Source organism: Centruroides sculpturatus, unplaced genomic scaffold (genome assembly GCF_000671375.1).
Source record: "Centruroides sculpturatus isolate CEXI.00-Female unplaced genomic scaffold, Cexi_2.0 scaffold1021, whole genome shotgun sequence".
NCBI classification, from domain to species: Eukaryota; Metazoa; Arthropoda; class Arachnida; order Scorpiones; family Buthidae; genus Centruroides; species Centruroides sculpturatus.
In genome coordinates this window covers 291,565-313,354 of record NW_019385361.1, presented here as the reverse complement: position 1 = coordinate 313,354, position 21,790 = coordinate 291,565, and the positions used below count along the sequence as shown (strand labels likewise).

The 21,790-nt window shown below is 28.9% G+C and overlaps 1 protein-coding gene across 1 annotated transcript in view; it reads right to left on the bottom strand.

The window, feature by feature from the left end:
• Window positions 1–384: 384 nt before the first annotated feature.
• Window positions 385–21,790, bottom strand: part of LOC111638108 (metabotropic glutamate receptor-like) — a 91,248-nt gene continuing 69,842 nt past the window's right edge. Inside the window, exons 3-4 of the mRNA XM_023383750.1 lie at window positions 840–1,010; window positions 385–772 (exon numbers count right to left, since the gene is read on the bottom strand). Of these exons, the coding sequence (XP_023239518.1) occupies window positions 623–772; window positions 840–1,010 (321 nt within the window). The 3' untranslated portion in view covers window positions 385–622. The remainder of the gene's footprint in view (window positions 773–839; window positions 1,011–21,790) is intronic.

Below are 21,790 nucleotides of genomic sequence, written 5' to 3'. Positions count from 1 at the left end.
ACTTTAAACACGAGCTAATAAAATAGTCAATTCATGTGTAAATTTAAATCAACAAATATCAATAAGTGAAAGTAAATCTATTCCCAGTGATTGAATACGGAAGAAGAGCGTGAAAGCATTTTCTAATTTGAGAAACTCAGATTTATTGTAATATCAGGGGACGATAATTTTGTAAACATTGTAAAGCGATAAAATAATTTAGAAAATACATTTTACTCATACATACCAAAAGAAAAGGAGATAATTTAATTTAAATTAAATTAAAGACTAATTTTGTTATTAATTAAAGAATTAAAGTTGTTTTGCATTAGTTGAATTAAGACAGGAACGAAGTCTTTTATAATAGAAAATAATTCATTTTTTTGTTATTCTTTCATTTCTGTTCGTCTTAGGATTATTGTTTTGTACTTTTTTCAACTACATTTTGTATTATATTACTACTATATATATATGTTATATATGCAGTATACGGATCGAAGAATGAGTAATTTAAAAGTAATTCTATATTGTTATTCTACGTTGTTGTTGTTCCAAATATATAAAGTTTCGATCGTTTGATATGAATTAAATCTTACGGAATCTTATTATTTTCTGTCTTAAAATACAAATAAAAGTAAGTTATCTAACCTCTGGCATTTTGTTTCGACATCAATTTTTGCACAATATTATCGTAAGCCTTCTCTACAGCCACTCCAGAATCTTTAATCAATCTTTCTTTGATTGCGATGCAAATATTATTTTTTGCTAATAACTCTTCCAAGACGCTAAAAGCCTACAAAAGAAGGTATAAACAATAAAATGTCAAGTTATAAAATAATTGAAAATGAAGATAGCCTCACCTTTACTCCATAATTGGATTCTTCGTAAAGGATCGAGATGTAAGCCCATTTTAGTCTTTTGATAATTTCTACCATAGCATGTGCTTGATTTTGATCAGAAGGAACCGTTCTTAAGAAATATTCGAACCTCTGTTTATTACTTAATTCGGGACTAGTCGAGAAGAAACTCACCTAAAGATATCAACAAAATTTTCAAATTAATTTTGTTTTTACTAACATGTATGTAGTAAACTTATGAATTTTTAATACTATTTAAATTTTCGAGATTATTCAGTACTTATAATGTTTTAAGGGGACAAATTTGTAATGATTTCCTTGGTAAATTGTTGCAATTTACATCAGCCAATGTTTTTACAAGGTAAAAATTACAAAGATCTAATTAAATCGCAGGTCATTCAAATTTGACCCATAAGAATCAGTATATTTTACACCGTATGTAATAAGATGTCTGCACCTATATTTTAGCACGAACAAGTCGGAGAAGCAGAAAAATGGCCATAAAACATACAGTAATTTGGAATTTTTCCTAGAAACAACTCTGAGTTTTATATAAGTTAGTTTATATGTGTAACGAAATTTGTGTTGACTTTAAACATATATGAAGATTATCTTTATGTCAACAATGCAATCTTCAATAAGATTATTATAAATATTTACTAAATAAATATGAGATATTTCATTTAAGTATTTTATATTAGTTTTTAGCAATTAGTAAAGATTTATATTAAAACAAAATAAGTAAAATTTATAGCGTAAAATTAGTATTTACATACAATTGTAGGATTTACAAAAGTGGAAATATTTTCGCATGAGAAGTAATACAACGGTAAAACTCAAACGAAAACAATCTGATTCAAAGGAAATTGTATCGTGTTCGCTAAGTTTTATAGTTTGTGTACTGTACGTGTAACTTAAATGAATAAATATTTTTGATTTAGCCACTTACGTTTTAATAAGTAAATTTACGTTCATATCAAGTAACTTCATTAAAAGATTCTTTATTTATTTTTGAAAATTAATTAATGTAATACATTATATAATGTATTAATTTTCAAAAATAGGTAAAGAATCTTTTAATGAAGTTACTTGATATGAACGTAAATTTGCTTATTAAAACGTAAGTAGATAAATCAAACGATATTTATTAATTATACTTCATAATCAAGTTTGTTGATTAAATTCTAAATTTACTATCAATATTTAAAATAAACCAGTTCAAATAATAGTATTAAGGATTTTTAATTAATTCATAAATCACAAATGTTTTTTATAATTTTTACATAATATTATCGCAGTTGTTTTTAAAACTAAGAAAACATATTATCATTTTAACTAGTAGCATTTCATTCAATATCATAAAATATTAAGAATATAACGAATAATAAGAATAATATCCTATATCAAATATCAACATAATCATTTCAATTTCATGGTGTTATATCAATAAATAACAGTATGCTGATTCGTCATATACTGAAATATATTTAACTGTATTCTAGATAAAATGATATAAATACAAAATAACTGAATATTTTGGATTTATTATAAATGTCCATAGAGAAGTGCCAGGCAAAATGGATATACAAGGCAAAGCGGATAGGGCTTGCTACATTGTGATCCACTTTGCCTACTTGAATAATATTCCAAAAACCTACAAACTAATTTTCGAAAATGATGCGTGAATCATTATAATTTGCATTCCGGATGGTGTATAAATATAAAAAAATATCTAACTAGAACCTGATGAGAAGAAAACATGAAACTAGCTATAGACCAGGTACTCAATGGAAAATGACTATGCGTTCTGCATCGCAACACTTAAGAATTCCTTTTGATACATTGCATTGTATATTCAAGTCAAACAGTGCTGAAAAGCAGTGTAAAACAACGTCATTCATACTGCAGAAATTAAAAAAAAAATGAGAACGTTTTATGTAGTGAATACTGACCAACTACAGAAACTAGGCTATGAGTATATTATAGAAGTGGATTTCCCGCGCTGAAGAGATGGAATTAAATCCGAGTTATCGTTAAACAGGGAAGTCCTTAAGTGAGAAGTGGCCGTATTGCTCTATTTAGTGTTTCATGTAGTCATTTAAAGTTAAATGATCCATTTTGCCCTCCCCTCTCCGAAGTCTTTCTACAAAAAGTAAGTCTTTTCTTAAATATGCTTAATAAGATGTAAAACAGTATACATTTACAGTAAAAAATTGTAAATTTATTACAACAAATTTTTTCCTGTGGAATACGTCGTAATACTTTAATATTCTTTTCATAGTAATTTTTTAACACGATATGATGATTTATTTAATACCTTGTATTAATAAACCATCATATCGTGTTAAAAAATTGCTTAATGTCAAATTTAAATTAATTTCTATAAAATACGTAAAATATAGTATTTGTTTTTAAAATCACACAATCAAAAATTATATATTTTTGAATAATTAACTACCATTCGATATTTTATATCCACTGACCCCATTTTATAATAGTTAAGTTTTTTAATAAAATATCGTAACAGATGGCGCCACGCAGTTTTAAATATTGCCGGTAAAGTTAAGCAACTCGTAGCTGGAATTTGTTTAAAGAAGATTTAAATGTTAATTAAATGTTTTTCTTTTTTGAATATTTGAAATAATGTTATTTAAAGGTAAGATTACGTGGAGTGATACCTATTCTATAATTTAATTTAAATAAAATTATAAAATATTGTTCTTTCAGGTTTTATTTTTGTGGAAAAGAATATGNGTACACGTGCCTGAATTAGTCCGTTAAAGCCGAAAGTCCGTAATACATTAGTTTTCCGAATGTGAGTATTAAAAATTGACAAATTAGTTAGCTTATCTGTTTTTCCTTTCTAGATATGTTTGTGTAATTAAAATGAAGTACAGTATGTGTGGAAATTTAATTTCATCGAAAAGCTCTCTATATCTATTATTGCTTATGTATACTCACCGTAGTTTTGAGACTGTAATAAACAAGTATAAGAAATAAATAAAGAAACATTTTTGGAGAATAGACTTTAATTGTATTTAAGTAAACAAATAAATAATGTTTATAAAAAAACAAAATTTAAATTTGGCAAAAATTTCCTGATTATTCGTTGTCGGATGATGATATATCGAGAGACTCCTCTTGTGACGTAAAGTTAAGAGCGGTGACTGTAAGAATTGGGAAATGATAACCTTTTAATTTAATTAGATATAAAAAGCATCTTAAAACTAACACTGTATCAATTTTTTTACCTATGATACACGGACGGGAAACTTTGTTAAATCGAGGTTTTACAGTAATATTAAAATGACCCTCATCCTTTAACGTCAAGGTCATATCTCAGGCATTTGGAATATAAACTCGGGAATATTACCAATGCGTCACTTCGAATTCCGAATCTGTTTACTCGTTTCGGTAAATAGCTATGAATATGCAATGGTTAAAGTTGAGTTTATATAAACACAGTTGCACTCCATTTACATGTAAACAGATAGATGATCTTTTAAAAATCGTGACAAATTTGCATTAATAAAATACGTAGAATGAATAAAATTTCTACACTTTCGCCATGTTCAATCACCAGAAACAACAATCTTCCATTGCAGAGACGATTTTTTATTAGAGGTTACATTTTTAGAGGACAGTTTAAAAGAAATATTTTATTTTTAAATTGTTTGGCTTGTCACCAGCGAATTTTTACTGTTTGCATGTTTTCGCAGAATTATAACCTCTAACAAAAGGTCGTCTCTGAAATGGAAGTCTTTTGTTCCTGGTAATTGGACACGGTGTAAGTGTAAACATTTAGTCATTCTACGTATTTTATTAAGATATAGTTGATGTTAAAATTTGAAAATTGATGGTATTCGCATTGTAAACACTACTAAATGCTATCTAGTTGACAACATGTAGTATTAAACCGAGAAAACCTGTGGGAAAGATTTTCTTAGTTCAAGGAAATAATGCCTTTCAGCATAATGATCATTTTTCAAATTTCTTTTTAAATAGATTATTGTCCTAAACCTATAGTCAGAGCTTTCTAGTAAGCTGTAATCTTAAAAGGGTTAGGCAACAGTTACATAAAAGTAATTCGGGTATGTGTGTATGTGCTAAATTATCAAATTTTGTTAAAAGGTAAAAGTTTGGTTTAGTTCTAAGTAGTTTGATTTTTAATGTTACGCCGTTAATATAATGTCAATTACGTATTAATTGTTGTTATGAGTAATATCTTGAAGTTCTTGGCCGTCAAATACCATTTGAATTCTCTCCTGTTAGAATCTTTGATAATGGGAAAGTTAAGTTTTTCAATATCGTAAGCTTTATGACAAAAATCTTGGTCCATCCTATTATTCAAGGCCGACCATTTTAATCAATCCACTGGAATAATTCTATGTTCTTGATTCCACCAGACTATTCAGAAAACTGTCTTTGTGTTTGAATGTGTAAAGAAATGTCTGATTCTCTTTTTTTTTTTAGTAATTTCTAAAACATTTGAATTGTAAAATGATTTTCATATTCGTCTGATTGTATGACGTAGAGTATAAATTGTCGTTTTTTGGATTTTTTTAAATCTGTGACTATAGAGACTGTTTTGTTTACAATAGAAATCACGCTATCGAAAAATAAGAGAACATGTCTTTTCTACACACTTAAGGATACATTATGATTATCGTTCTTTTTAGAAAATCTTGACATGTTGACCAAATCTATTTACTACTAGTAGTTGAGTCATTTAAATTCTATTTGGTTTCTTGAAAAATTATGTATGAAAACCATTCTCAATATCATTTCGCTCTTAACTGGCGAATTCCAGAGAAGCTGTCATGATGTCATGAAGTCTATTAAAGCTCTTCCAGGTCACTAGATAATGAAGCTGTTTTTGTTCTACCTGTCTTGTTTTCTTTGGTCTATTAACGACGGATTGATTAATGCTGGCATTAATCAATTAATCAATCAATTAATCAATTAATCAATTACCCTCTAACCATAGATTAACTATCCCTCTTTATCCCACTAGCCTCGTCACTCTTTCTTCCAAAATATTCGAAGTTTTTTTTCTATTTTCCTTTCGATATACTTTTCAAAATGACAGAAGGAAAATGAAGAAATCATTCTTTTCATATTTTTAATAACTTTGTCTTCAATAACTTCAATTTTAGTGTTCATTTGATTTGCTTCTTATACACTTCAAACTTTTTTAGTAATTCGCTATAAATTTTTGCTTTAATATCGATCTGACTTTTTATCATCTATTAACTTCCTATCCAATTCTGTTTCCACAGACTATTTCCTTTACTACAGGCTCTAAGATAGTGATTTCATATAGGATTCGGGTAACAATACCATTCAGTCGGCAATATTAGAATACTAGACTAGGTAATAGGAATAACTGAGCGCTATCTTTTCACAGTTTAAAATACTCTCTTTTAACTTTTTCCTTCTATTTTCTCGTCTTGGTCTTCCTAAGAAAGATATCTATTCAGCATTATAGGAAACTATAGTTCGTAGTTTTTAATAGAAGCATTGGCAATATGATATTACCACTTGAATTAAATACTTTTTATTCGCGTTCGACATCATTCTATCGGAAAATCGGTGCAATTCATTCATGAACAGTGTAAGTCTTATTTTGCGTAAATGTCAAAGGAACATTAACATTCGGAATGTTGTAAAAACATTCACGTATTTTTTAAATACCGAAATTATACATTATTTTGCAAACTTTTGTTTATCATTGTAATTGGTCTTGCTATTTCCGATATACTGATTAAGTTTATTTTTATCAGTATGTATGAGATTCGTATCCTTTAGTATTTTTACAATTCTTAAAAGCTTACGGGTTCCGTTCTTCCGAAAATTCCCATATACACAAAGTATACTAAGTTAGATATTAAGAACAGTTTGCAAGGTCTATTAGATTAAATTTAATGATTAGTTAAGAATTGAACTTTAATTAAATAAATTTTCCTATTTTATATTTATTCCAATTAAAATATTCCAAATATTTTAATTGAATTCATACGAATTACAATAATTTGTTAGAGTTACTTCAAATAACAAATCATAAAATGATGCAAATTCTTGATTGTGATAAATTGTTAGAATATCTTTAATTTCACAATAAAATTAAACATAGCAAATGCCACTATATAACTTATATTAATAATCATTAAAATAAAATGTTAAAGCGATTAAATTTCCTGATTTTGATTCATTATGGTTTTGAAAATATTCATAATTTAGATAATCCTGTATATAATTTAGTAATGATATGTACAGTACATTTCATATATGTTAAACAACTCGAAATCATCTTCATTAAAGGCTTTAATAAAGATGATTTATAAATTAAATTAATAAAACAAAAATAATTGCAATAAGAACAGCGGAAATATTAAAGAAAAAAATTATTATTAATAAAATTAATTTTTTTAAAATACTTTTCCTTTCATCTCTGGTGCTTCATTTATTTTGATATTAAATTTTATTGGGATATATGTACATTACAGTAGACCCCCAGTAACGCGGGTTCATATAATGCGGATTCGTATATCGCGGCGAAAAAATTGCGACCGTATTCGTATAAAGACGCTAAAAGAGACTCGTAAAATGCGATTAAACGTCATCGCCGACTCGTGTCACGACAGGATTGGTCGAACCTGGATCAATATTGGACGAGCAGCCGAACCACTTACACACTACAGAGTTTAGGCGGGTAAGTTGAGTTTACTATCGTCTGTAAAGTATATAAATTAGGTACTGTAAGTCTAATACAGTACTGTAATTTTATACATTTCTTGTGAAAAAAACATTTTTTATTCAACGAGCATAAAAATTATTTCTATTAATGATGTCTCCAAAGATCAACGAATTTTTCGCTGAAAAATAACATATCATAAAACTCGCCGCCGTTTGATGAGCTGCTCCGCGACGAAAACAAGCTTAAGCAATGGCGTCTTCGAACGGTGCACACTCGGTAAGTAATCCTACAACTTTTTGTTTATACCATGGTTTATATGGATTATTCCCAAAAAATTATATGTGTTTTGGAAATGTTGAGTGAAATTAGTCTAGAATCAATTAATTTTATGGAAGAAAACCCTTCAAACAGCCGTAGTTCGTAAACTGTACACGTGACGGGCAGTGATTGGCTCATGTATTTAAGGATTCCTACAACGCGAAATTCTTATAAAGTGGAACGTATCTGCCGCGTTATAGAGGGTTCGACTGTAAATTTAAGGGCTGTTTTATATTCACAAATATTTCTAGTGAAATATTCCTTTACTTCTAGCGAAGAATCAGTTTGACACAATATAGTAATAAATTGATTTACACTGTAAATCATTTTATAATTACTTATAATTATGAAATATAATTATTAATTTATCAATACGATATTACAGTCGACCCCCCTATAAGATCATTGATTTTTCCGTTTTATCTGAATTACATGTTGTACGAGTCACTTAGATTTTACAAATATGTGAGCCGTTCACAGCCCGGCACACGTATTTGTAAAATCTAAGTGACTCGTACAACATGTAATTCAGATAAAACGGAAAAATCAATGATCTTATAGGGGGGTCGACTGTATTGATATACTGTATAGTGATACGGAGGAGAGATGACTAACTTTTTGTTTTTAATAAAATTTCGGGTGCAGTTTTTCTTTGTGAGCTATGGAAGCAAATATTAAATTCTGAAAGCTATTTCGAAAGTACAGTACATGTAAATACAGAACAACAAAAGATTAAACTCCGTTTTTATAATAATGAGTTTCTTTCTTATGTGCAATTTAGGCTTCATACCAACCGTCAAGGTATAACAGCTTTACTTTTCGTTTGAAAAATTTTCGTGAGAAAAATTAATGGTTTTCTGGTGTTTTATTTTCAAAAAAGTAGAACGCGCGTTGAATGTTGATCACTTCTGTTTTCCAGGTTCACATACCATGTAACTAATTCAGATAACCTGCGCGCCAGCATTTGGCTGTCTCTGTTGGCAATCTGCGGCATTATAAGAAAATCGGCGAAAAAAACTGGAAAGATATTGGGAAAAGGTTTACAGTTAATTTATTCTGAAAGAATTTTTCTCCGCATGTGTGATGATATTGAAAAATCGCTTTCATCTAGTATCACGGCGAAAATAGCCGCTGAATCAGTCGAGATGTGCACCCATTGCATGACCACCATAACGTGCCTCTGAATTTCTTTTTCTAGGTTTACCTAAAGAACAGAGTGTAAGTAACACCTTGACAGAGTTTGGAGACGGGAATTATCCAAAATATTGCTACTGTGATTCCGCAAGCGCTTATAAACGAATGGAGGGAAATTGAGTACAAGCTGGATGTTATCCAAGCTTATAACCGAAGTTACTGAACAATTTTTATGTTCTAAACTGTCGGGATTAGAATCGTCTGGACGCACGATTCCCGCTTTTTTCTTGCTTATTTTATTTTATTTCAAACTAGTCGACGCTGCAGAAGTCGGCTGAAAAAACGACCAGTGGTTTTGAATGCGTGATCGCTGATTGGCCACCGATCATCGAACCACCAGCGGACCTCCAACAGAGCTACGAAACGTTGATTGGTCATCAACGCCTGCTATCAATCCATATAAGAAGTTTAGGTAGAAAAGAGAGTTCGTTCAAGCTCGACCAAAAAAAATAAAGTTGTTCGAAGTTGTTGGTCAAAGGAGTTGGTCTAGGTTCAGCTCTGCTTAAGTTCGGTTTAAGCTTGGACTTAGTACTTCATGTCGGAAGCGAGTTGGAGTTGGTCAAAAGTTGTTTAACGTTAAGCTCGAAGCAAGGTTGCTTTCGTTTCGCTGTTTCTTCAACGAACGCTGGAAGGAGCTTACATCTAGCTTAGTCTCAGGGATTGCATCGTAAGGTGTCTTTTCGACAGACCTGTTAAGGTTTAGTGGACTATTTGAACTTTAATTTATTGTGTTTGTGTGGTGACCTAGATTGTAATATCTTAAACGTTGTAATTTGTGACTACTGTGTAAACATCGTAAGTTTGTAAAATATAACTGACCTCTTAAAATTTTTGAGTTTGACTTAAACCATTCGAACAAAATATCTGAGTTACAGAAAAAATACAGCAAACAACTTTTTTATACCTTTTCAGGATTAATTTTTGAATTTTGAATCCGGTGAATAATTTATGGACACCCTGTATTTCCCAAAACACGAATGGAGCCGACGTATTGAATCTTGAATGTGTATCAATATGTCACAGTAGCTAAGCAACAAGGATAGGTAAACATTTCAAAAATTCAAACAAAATATTTCGTCATAAGTCGTCATGTAACGTTTTTCTTTTCTTTCGAATTTATTGAAAAAAATGTCAAAAATTTTAAATACATTATAACAGTTCAAACTACTTTGCCATAAACACGAAACTATTTTTTTTCCGTGTATGTAGACTAATGAACATCTCTCCATTCTTATTCTGGGGAAAGACTATGAACATCTTTATTCAAATAATAACAAGCATTAAAATAAAAATACTTTCACTTAAATACACAAATTAAATATCTTGAGTTGAATTCGAAGTTTGAAAAAAACAAGTTGAAAACGAAGTTTGTTGAGAAGATATTACTAACATTTTAATATTTTAAAATTTATATTTTTGCACAGAAGTATAAACTTATAGTCACAGACTCGCAAAATCTTTAATGTAGAAACATTTTGTGAGTTATATATCTTAATATACAGAGCTACTGCCAAGAAGAAACTTTCTGATTAGTAGGTGTAAATAACAATCTGGCATCTTCCCAACTTGGTTTGTAATTATTTTCTGTGAGCAAATGGATCTGTGCTTCTTCTTTCAGGTATTATGTCTATTCTGTGTTTTGCAATTCGTTTGCTTAAATATTCCCCATTATATCAAGGCGTAAAGTTCTACTTTTTTTCGTAATGGTACGATAAACATTCCTGTCTCTCTTTAATTTTACTTTTTACCTGTCCTTATTGTTAGAGCATAATCAGAATAGAGAGAAAAACAACATAACTATCAGCTTAAAAGGAAGATTTTTTCAAAACTTTAGCATCCTGTACGTTACAATGACTAAATATAGAAACGAGAAAGAAATACGATTTTTCCATATAACATGTTAATATAGTCTAGGCAAATAATTTGTGTCGAATTTTGGAGTTTAAATAATTAAATTTTTTGGCAGAATAGCCATATTGATCACAGGTACGTAATTATTTCTAAGTTTGAATAACTTACATTGGAGCTATGGTTGTGAGATAAGAATATTTTTATGTCTTCGAATATAGCAAAACATGATATTCGGAAATATTATTTTTGTTAAGCACTGATAATATATTCATACGTAGGCCTAAGTTTTAATATTTTCATTTACATTAACAATCAGATTATATGTAACTCAATAAATTGATTATTCAGATAGATTTAGAAGTATAACTTAATATTTTAGTGCGTTTATTTATTTCATAACTGCAGAAAAATGTTAAGTAATATTTGAAATGATAACCTGTTAATTTAATAAGATATAAAAAACATCTTAAAACTAACAGTGTGTTAATTTTTTTACCTATGATACACGGACGGGAAACTTTGTTAAATCGAGGCTTTACTGTAATATTAAAATGACCCTTATCCTTTAACGTCAGGGTCATATCTCAGGCATTTAGAATATAAACTCGGGAATATTACCAATGCGTTACTTCGAATTCCGAATCTGTTTACTCGTTTCGGTAAATAGCTATGAATATGCAATGGTTAAAGTTGAGTTTATATAAACACGGTTGCACTCCATTTACATGTAAACAGATAGATGATCTTTTAAAAATCGTGACAAATTTGCATTAATAAAATACGTAGAATGAATAAAATTTCTACACTTTCGCCATGTTCAATCACCAGAAACAACAATCTTCCATTGCAGAGACGATTTTTTATTAGAGGTTACATTTTTAGAGGACAGTTTAAAAGAAATATTTTATTTTTAAATTGTTTGGCTTGTCACCAGCGAATTTTTACTGTTTGCATGNTTTAAAACAGGACTGAATTGATTAATAAATAATAATTAAATAATTTGCTCGAGGATGATTTAAAACAATAAATTTTAAAAATGTAAAAAATAAATTTGGTTGAATGTAGTATGAACAAAAAAATCATAAATAACTTATTTATAAAATAGAAAGATATTTTTTTAAATGTTTTATTTTAATTATGCTAACAATTTATTTATAAAATATAAATACTGTAATAATACTGATAATTATTGTGTATTTTGATGATATTTACGCTGTTTATTACCGTTTTTTCTTAATACTGTATGTGTATTAATGATTCATAGACTGAAATAAATAGCAAAACATTTTCTTCTTTTAAGCAAATGTCGGAAGTTTTATAAAAATTAAATGTTTATTTTACTGAATTGATTTGTAATATTTAATTTGAATGAAATATTTTTTCTTTTGTCTCTTGCAATTTATTTATTAAAATTTCAAATATTTATTTTCATATTAAACTTAATTTGAATATATTTATAATTCATATACTGGCTGTCTCATATGTAAACAATTAAAATATTCAGAACTATCACTGTAGTTAAGTATCAATATATTTATAGTTTCTAAATTTCAATATACGTATCTATACTTATATAAAATTTTTATGAATAATATGCTGAAAATGTTTAGTTTAAGTAATAACGAAAACTTAGACAACTAAATAAGAAAGCTTCTATCATAATTACGAAACGTGAGATAAAGTGAAGTAAAAAAAAATTTAAATAGATGATATACTGAAACTCTGCTTGAAAGTCATTAAATGATATATCTCTTCAAACAAAATACTGAAAATACATTAGTATTTTCATTTTACATCTCAAAAAGAATTTGCATTTGAGATAAAACACAACTCAAAACAGCAGTAATCAGTTAGTAAAACTTGTAGTAGTATTGTAAAAATACAATTGAAAGAATTCAGATGTTTGGAGTTGTTGTTATGTCTTCTCGGTCCCTACAGTGATTTCGTCGTCTATTTGAATATATACGTTTGTGTCCAAAGTAGGCATCGACGGGATACTTCACTCTGACGTCACCGGATTGAAATCGTGACGGAAACGAAAGCGAATAAAGAGTCCCTGCTTAAATTCCATTGGAAATTGTGCCTTGTCAGATTTTTGTGTAAGAAGAGCAAAAGCATTGAAACAAGAAAGAAAAAGAAAGAGAACGTAGAAAGCTAGAAGAAATTAGAGGATCGATTCTGGTTATTTTTTGTAACTTACATTCTGAAGCAGAATACTCTCATGTGACAGAATGGCTGGAAAAGGATCTATTGGACATTTGATCCGAATTTTGTAGAATTTATCTTCGTAATTTGTAATCGTATGGACAATGGACTCCATATCATTGGAAGTAGTTGACTCCAAAAGTGTGTTTCCGATAATTCAATTTAAAACATTTATCTAGAGAAGTTTGAACAAACTATTTTCTCGATGATATATCAAATTTCATACTTCTCTCTACTAAATATGGTTTGATTATAAAAGATAGTATAGCATTCTTCATAGAAATTTGTTCTAGATTTCTATACATTGATGACAGATAACGATATAGGGAATTTCGTAATTCTATCAGATGTTTTACATTCAATATAGAAATGCATAACCTTCTCATTACTGTTTCAAAACTGTTGATTTTCTAATTAAAAAATGTTTAATGTTTTTAAGTATTTCACCTTCCATGTACTTTTGCATATGAAAAGTCATTTGTATACATTATTTCTTTTCAAATATGTCCAAAGATTAGGAAATCCACTTTTATATAATTGTATTTCGAATTTAGTTTTAATTATCTAAAATATTGTCTTAAAATAAAATATTGTCTTTTTCCAATTGTATGTAACATAATATTGTATAGTAATTATTTGTGAAATATCAATATTCGAATTTCTTAGACCAGTGCAAGAGTTTTAAAAATGCCAAATTTTTTTTCCTGAAAGACATCAAAAGTGAAAAGGAAATTGCCATGCAACCTGCAGTCACGTTTGTTGCTTACCTGTAGTAAAAATCTAATGCTTCAAGCATTTCGGAGAATTTCTACAGTTAAGGATATTCCTCCAGAAAGAATGAAATAGCAGTAAACTGTAACTTTAATACAGTGGTACCTCAGGTTACGAACGCCCCAGCATACGAAATTTTCAGGATACGACATGAAATTCGAACATATTTTTGCTCCACGATACGAACAAAAACTCACCATACGACGTTACATTAGTTCGCATTTTTCATTTGTTTTTCTTACTACAGTTATTTTTTTAATGTATTACTTGGCTTTAATTTGAGTATGTTTTTCGCGTTGGAACGAATTATTTGGTTTTACATATAATCGTATGGGAAAAGATGATCCACCTTACGACATTTTCATGATACGATCTCAGTTTCGGAACGGATTAATTTCGTATCTTGAGGTACCACTGTATAAGAATCATTATGAACAAATAAATTAAGCCTTTTTTAAAAAATATACGTAATCTATATAATATGCAATTCACCGAGTGTAGTTAAACATCTACAGTAGAACCTTGATTATCCGCCCCCCCGATCAACCGACCCCTCGGTTATCCCACCGTCCTAGTCGGCAAATTTCAAATGTCCGCTAGTGATGTGGCGCTACAATATTTGGCTATGTCTTGGCTACTTTAATATTATTTTTACGTGTTTTAGCTGGCAACACTCATTCGACCATGAAAGGGAGCCAGTATTTAAACGAAGCTTAATTTTCTAATTTTTAACGATACAATAGCGACGATTATTATTTTAAAAAATTTTTGTTAGGCTTAACATCGATGAAAATTCAACGCAAAATAGGTTAATAGCGATATACTAATATACTAATTACATAGGATATAATAATATACTACACTAATAATGGATTTTTTCATACTTTTCGGTTATCCGACTTTTCAATTATCCGACCAACCCCAGTCCCCAATTAGGGCGGATAATCGAGGTTCTACTGTACTTAAATATTAACATAAACAGCGATCACGTAATATTAATCTTTCCATTGATTTGCTGTTTACTTCAACAGCTCTTTGAAACAATGTTCTAAGGAATAATCTGATAAAATATACTTAAACTTCTTATATTTATATTATAACGATGCTTAATTATTTATTTTATTCGATATTATTTGATTAAAGTAAAAAGATGAAGAAAGAGTTAATTGTCATGGCAATTTTACAAATTTTCTATGCATTTTGTCCTAAAAACGTACGTCATAAAAAAATTTGTTTAGTGTGTTCAACACTAAACATGGAAATAAGCGTAGACTATTCAAATGTTCACTAACTGCTACTAACTATGAATCTACTGACATCAAAATATGACAAAAACAAAAATTTAGTGCGTATTTTAACATAAAAATACATAGTATATGATATAAGAAATTCAAAGCAAACAATGGAAAACTGCCCTGTAACTAAAATGTAACTCGATACTATATTTTTGAAAAATAAACTCAATTGATGAAATCAAGAAGAAAACTTAAAGATTACATTTTATGACAAATTCGGCCGGCTGCACTAGAGTAGATTAATAACGTCTATTGTTCATTGCTTTTTGCCCTTTAGTTACATTTTAACTTTTAGTATGATAAGCCCTAAAATTAAAGTAACTGGTTAGGTTATCGCAAAAAATTAATTAATAACGTCATTACTTTGAGAATTTTCGAACTCAACAATGCCAAGAATACTAATAAAAATAACAAAGCTATAAATGAAAAAAAATTAATGCCCTTTTTAATATTAACCATAAACATTATAGAAATGTCTGTGAAATATATAGAATATGAAAAAGTATATATATCATCGAATATTATTGCACATTCAATAAAAATAAAACTTATTTGAATGGATGGAATGAGTGGCAAAGATAAAGATATAATTTGAAGACATATGAAGAAATTCTTTACGTGGAAATAGGAAAAGGATCAATTTTTATATGGAGACGCTTTGAATGAAATAGTTTAATACTTTCTGTGTTGTATGCAGGATATTGGACGCTATCATAAATTGTGACATATTTGAAATTTATTTTTTTCATATTTTAAGAAACCATATAGAATTCAGAGCTTCTAGCAAAATAATGCTGTTGTCGTATACAGTATGAAACATTTCTCTATAATTGTTCCTATTCTGATCTGCCAAATGAATTTTTTTCGATTATTAATTAAAATAGAGTAAAATCGATTTGCATTGGCAAAAACAATAAAATTTAGGATGATGCCATGATTTGACTAAAGCTGGAATTCAACAATAACAAAATGCAGTATGGTTACATAAAAGGAGAGATTATAGTAGATAAATAATTCAAAAAAAATTTAACTGAGTATTAATTGTGATTGGTATTTGTATGAAAATCTCCACTTATTTGTTTTCTTTATTTGCCGTTACAGCATAATTTAAATAAACTTCTATTTTAATTATGTAACTTTTATAAGGAACAGTAAAATTTAGGTGATGATAAAATAATTATTTTTCTATTCCTAAAAATTTGCATTGTTTTACAATTATGGGATACGCTTTAGTTGATAATATATCATAAGTTTAAATAATTATTAACTCTTTAATATACAGTAGAGCGTCGTTTATCCGAAGGTCGGTTATCCGAAACGTCGGTTATCCGAAGGAATACCAGTCGACAAATTTAAATTTTCGCCAGTGCTGTGGCGCTGTAATCTATAGCTATGTGTTCGGCTACTCAAATATTTTACGTTTTTGATACTAAATTAACTTCTGAAGTATAATTTTTTATTGTTTTTATATTTTTCAATATATTTATTTTGTTTGTACAAAATAAAAAAATAATTTTTAACGATACAATAGTCTTCGTTAGGCTTAACTTTGACGAAAATTCAACGCGAAGCGANTAATTTTATTATTTAACAAAATTCTGAGACTTGAAATTTATATATAATTTTATTCCAAGATATCGCTACAAATTCAAAGTTCGGTTCTAACGGTTAATAAATTATTATGTCATTTAAAACGTCACAATATTTATAAAGCACATTTTACCCTGATAATTTTTTATGCCGTCAGTATGGAAAAATAGTGTTTATGGACTCGACAGTAAAGTTAACAGATCACTTTCTGAAAAACTGTTTATCTCAACAGCTCTCAACAGGCTAATAATGCTGAATTAATGTTTATGATTAGATGCTAATATTTATATTTTTATGTTTAAAATTATTTTAAGCTTCAGATAACATTGATTTAAAATTATCATGCCCGTAAAACAGGTATAGTAATTTTAACATATAATTGTATTTTATCATTACGATAGATGCAGAGATGGAATGATTGGTAAAATGAATGTTGTGGTTAACCTTTGAGAGAACTGAGTAATAAAATAGTAAATGATTTGAAAAGCAAAATTCAATCGATGACATATTACGCTTTCGGTCTGTAACTTTGTTATGACATGATTTTCGATGAAAAGTTTCAAAGAAATCTATTCTATATTAAAAGTAAGTAACGAGGAACAACTTTATAATTGGAAAAAGTAGTTCAATTAGAAAACATTAAAAATCTAACATTGTTAAGTATAGGTTATTTTTATCATAGTTATTAACCTGATTTTTTTCAAGTGTATAAGTTAAATTTAAACTGAAAATAAAACAATTTGTTACATTACCTTATCGACTAAGACTTTTCATTGAAATGTTAATAATAAGAGTTAAAAATGAGAATTTGATTCTCATTTTTAACTCATTTTATCATAACTCATTTAATTTTACAGAAAATTATATAAAATAATCAAGTCTTAAAATTACGTAAAATTAAAAATAATATCAAAATTACGTAATTGTATTGTAAATTTTTTTTTAATCTACAAGGTCATTGATATTATGAATCATTCTATTCAATGACAGTACATGTTAATTATTAATATAAAACATATATGTTATCTCCGTCAAATGTAAATTATATAAAATTTCTTTTGGACGTTAACAAGATACAGAATGCCCTCGATTTAAAGGACTAATTCAAGGAAAAAGTGTCCGTTATTACCGAAAGTCCGTTAAATCGATGTTCTATCAATACAAATCCTAGACAAAAAATAACAATATTTACCTAACTGAAAGTTTAGTGTACATTTTCTCATGAACAACACAGAGTACGAAACTATTTTTTTACCCTGTATAAACAATGTCTATGTATATTTATTATACCCATTAATCAGACAAAGTAACTCAAACTTTTTTTGTTACATTTGGAAAGGAAATGACAAAAAAATAGAATAACAGTTTGACTATAACAAAAATTAGAATATTAGCAAAAACAGCAAAACAAACAGCAATAAAAAACTAAACTGTAATGCAAATTTCCATATTGCTGGGAAGAGCAGTATAACAGTACAACATGGAGCGTAAGCGCGACATCAGTGACAGAACTAAAGATATTATCATAGTCTTGTACGAAGCAAGAACACAAAAAGAAATTGCGAATTATGTAAAATGCTCGCAGCCAACAGTCTCTAGAGTACTGAAACAACAAAACTGAGTTCAAGTTTTAACTACAGTAGAGCGTCGTTTATCCGAATCAATTGGGAACTGGGTTGTTCGGATAACTTATTTTTCGGATAACCGATTATGTACGAAAAAATATATTAATCTATCCCGTGTTGAAATTTTTCTCCGTTGCGTGTCGCTTCGCGTTGAATTTTCGTCGATGTTAAGCCTAATGTAAACTTTTTAAAATAATAATCGTGGCTATTGTATCGTTAAAAATTATTTATTTATTTTTTACAAACAAAATAAATATATTGAAAAATATAAAAACAAAAAAATTATACTTTAGAAGTTAATTAATCTAGTATCAAAAACGTTCGACTCAGTATGACACATAGTCCTCAGAAAAACACCACACAAATGTGCCAGTGCTGCCAGCTAAAACGCATGCATCAACAAAAAAATATTGGAGTAGCCCAAGATATTGCCAAAGATTGCAGCCCCACAGCACTAGCGAAAATTTAAATTTTCCGACTGGAATTCTTTCGGATAAACGACGCTCTACTGTAATATACGCCAGAAGTGTGAACGTAAACGAGCAACGACTATGAGGGATGAGACAAACTTGAGAAAGATTGTCATGCGAAATCGCTTAAAAAGCGTTAAACACTTGCATGCACAATGGAGAGCAACTGAAGTGAACGTTAGTATCCGAACCACATGCCGAAGGTTGCACGACTTATACTTCATTTTCCGTGTTCCCAAGACAAAGTCACCTCTAACAAAAAAGTAACGACAAGTGAGTGTCAGATATGTGCAGAAAAGGCTCTTGTGGAACAAGAAGACTGGAATAATGTTCCCTTCAGGAACGAATCCCTGTTTTGTCTCTCCTGTGGCGAGCAAGGCCCACGTGTATGGAGAACAACCACAAAGGCCTTCGAAGAGGACTGTATGAAGAAATCCGTAAAGTTTGCATTATCTGTCATGATCTGAAGATGCATGAGTGCTAAGACATAGGATGAGCGGCGTAGGACAACTGTACATTCTTCAGGAACGTGTCAATGCACAGACATATCAAGACATCTCAGAGACATTTATGATATCATCGGCAAAGGATTTAATTGAGAAAACATTTCTATTTCAACAAGATGGAGCATCCTCTCATACCGCGAAGTCAACGAAACGTTGCTTACAAGAACGACAGATTGCAATCTTGCCCTGGCCAAGCAATTCCTCAGACTTAAACCCATTGAAATTTTGTGTGGAGTCATGAAACGACGACTTAATGAACGGTGATCAACTTCTAAAGAGGAACTAATGACGCGCATTCGACACATTTGGAACTGCATCACCAGAAACATTAATGCGAAGCATTAATCCGCACCATGCCCGACATATTGCGAGCACTAATTATGGCAAACGGCGACGCCACAAAATATTGAGTTTATTTTGTTGTATTTTCTATATTTAACCCACATTTAGCTAACATTCTAATTTTTTGTCATGGTCAAACTGTTATTCTATCTTTTTGTCATTTCATTTCCATTTGTAACAAACAACGTTTGAGTTAATTTGTTTGATTAATGGGTATAATAAATATACATAGACATTGCTTATGCAGGGTCAAAAAAATAGTTTCGTACTCTGTGTTGTTCATTAGAAAATGTACACTAAACTTTCAGTTAGGTAAATATTCTTATTTTTTGTCTAAAAATTGTATGTGATTACATTTTTTATGACTACCTTACAATTATTTTTAAAGACTTTTCGAGTATTATCTAGTTTATTTTATTATGTTTTTTAAAAATCATTAATGATTCATAAACGCATCTACAATTTTTAACAGTTTCATTTTAACGTGATTGTAAAAAACATTTTCTACTGTTTTCTCACATATTTATGTCATTAATCATACGAAGGTTATAGCATAGCAATTATAATATTTCTCCATTGTGATGATTGCGGAATGTTGGATTATTAATAGGATATCAAGGAATCTTATGAGAACATTCGATATACAATTTATAAAAATATGTCATTAAAATATTTAGAAATAAATATTATTTAAATTTTGTAAAATTAAATATTATAGTAGTGAATAAATTAAGTAATAAATTAATTTTTATATAAATTATTAAATATTAAATTAAATTTATTCATAATAAAAATTGATTTATTTGATTTTATATTTATTACAGATACGCCTGTATATAGTTAAAATAGCCTACTTATTTTAATATTTGAAAAAATAGTTGAATAATAGTAATAATAATAAATCAGAAATATATTGTTTATTGAATAAATTATACCAATAAATAATTAAACATGAAAAAGAAATCAGTGAACAGAGATTATTTATAGCTGCATAATTCTATTAGACACGAAAAAGTTTTAGAAAAACTATTCATATTACTGTTATTTCATTTCAATATATAGAAAATATCAACATTATTTTAAATAAACTAGTGAAATACTAATCGGAGAGTGTATATTTGCGCGCAAAAAGGCATATAAACCTATGTACTTATTAAAAGGTAAAAATAATTATTTAAAATGATTTTGAAATGAAGGAACAATGTCCATTTCCAATTTACTTGTCGAGAATTTTTCGGGATCTTATTCCATTTACACTAGAAAAAGTTTGGTTTAATATCCGGATTGACCAAGTCGATTTAAAACTTAAATCAAGATGATAGATTGATTTCAAACAAAGCTCAAAATAAACTAAAACTTTCAATCTGTACCAAAAAATATAAACTCAAATAGTTAGAGTTTAAATTACAAATTCTTTCGATATGAAGAAATTCTAGAGATATTTTGAGATATATATATATATTTCTCAAAATATCTCTAGAATTACATTTTTATTACATATTACATATTTTCGGAATATTTACATATATTTCGGAATTATTACATATTTTCGGAATATATACTGATTTATGAAATAATATCTAAGAATATCTAATCATGGAGAAATAATAAGAAATATATATTAATATATGGCTAGAAAAATTATATATTTATATACTGAAATAAGTAAATTTACAACATTTTATTATTTTTTTCTGTATGTATGGATGCTATTGTTTGTATGAAGGTGTGTTTAGGTATGTGTGGGTAGGACGATTTTCTTCACCTTGTTTGAAGCTTAATAACTCCTGTGCGTTATGTTCAAAATATCTGACATTTTGCAGAGAGGTTTTTATATTAGGGGAAGGATGATACAGTCGACCCCCCTATAATTACGGTCCCTATAATTACGATTCCTATAAAACTACGAAAAAATATACGTATTTTGGAAATGTTGAGTCGGATTAGTGTAGAATCGATTAATTTTATGGAAGAAAACCTTTCAATCAGCCGTAGTCCGTAAACTTGACACGTGTCGGGCTGTGATTGGAACGACTTGTAAGAAATCGGATTCCTAATAAATTGGAACGTATCTATATCTTATAGGGGGG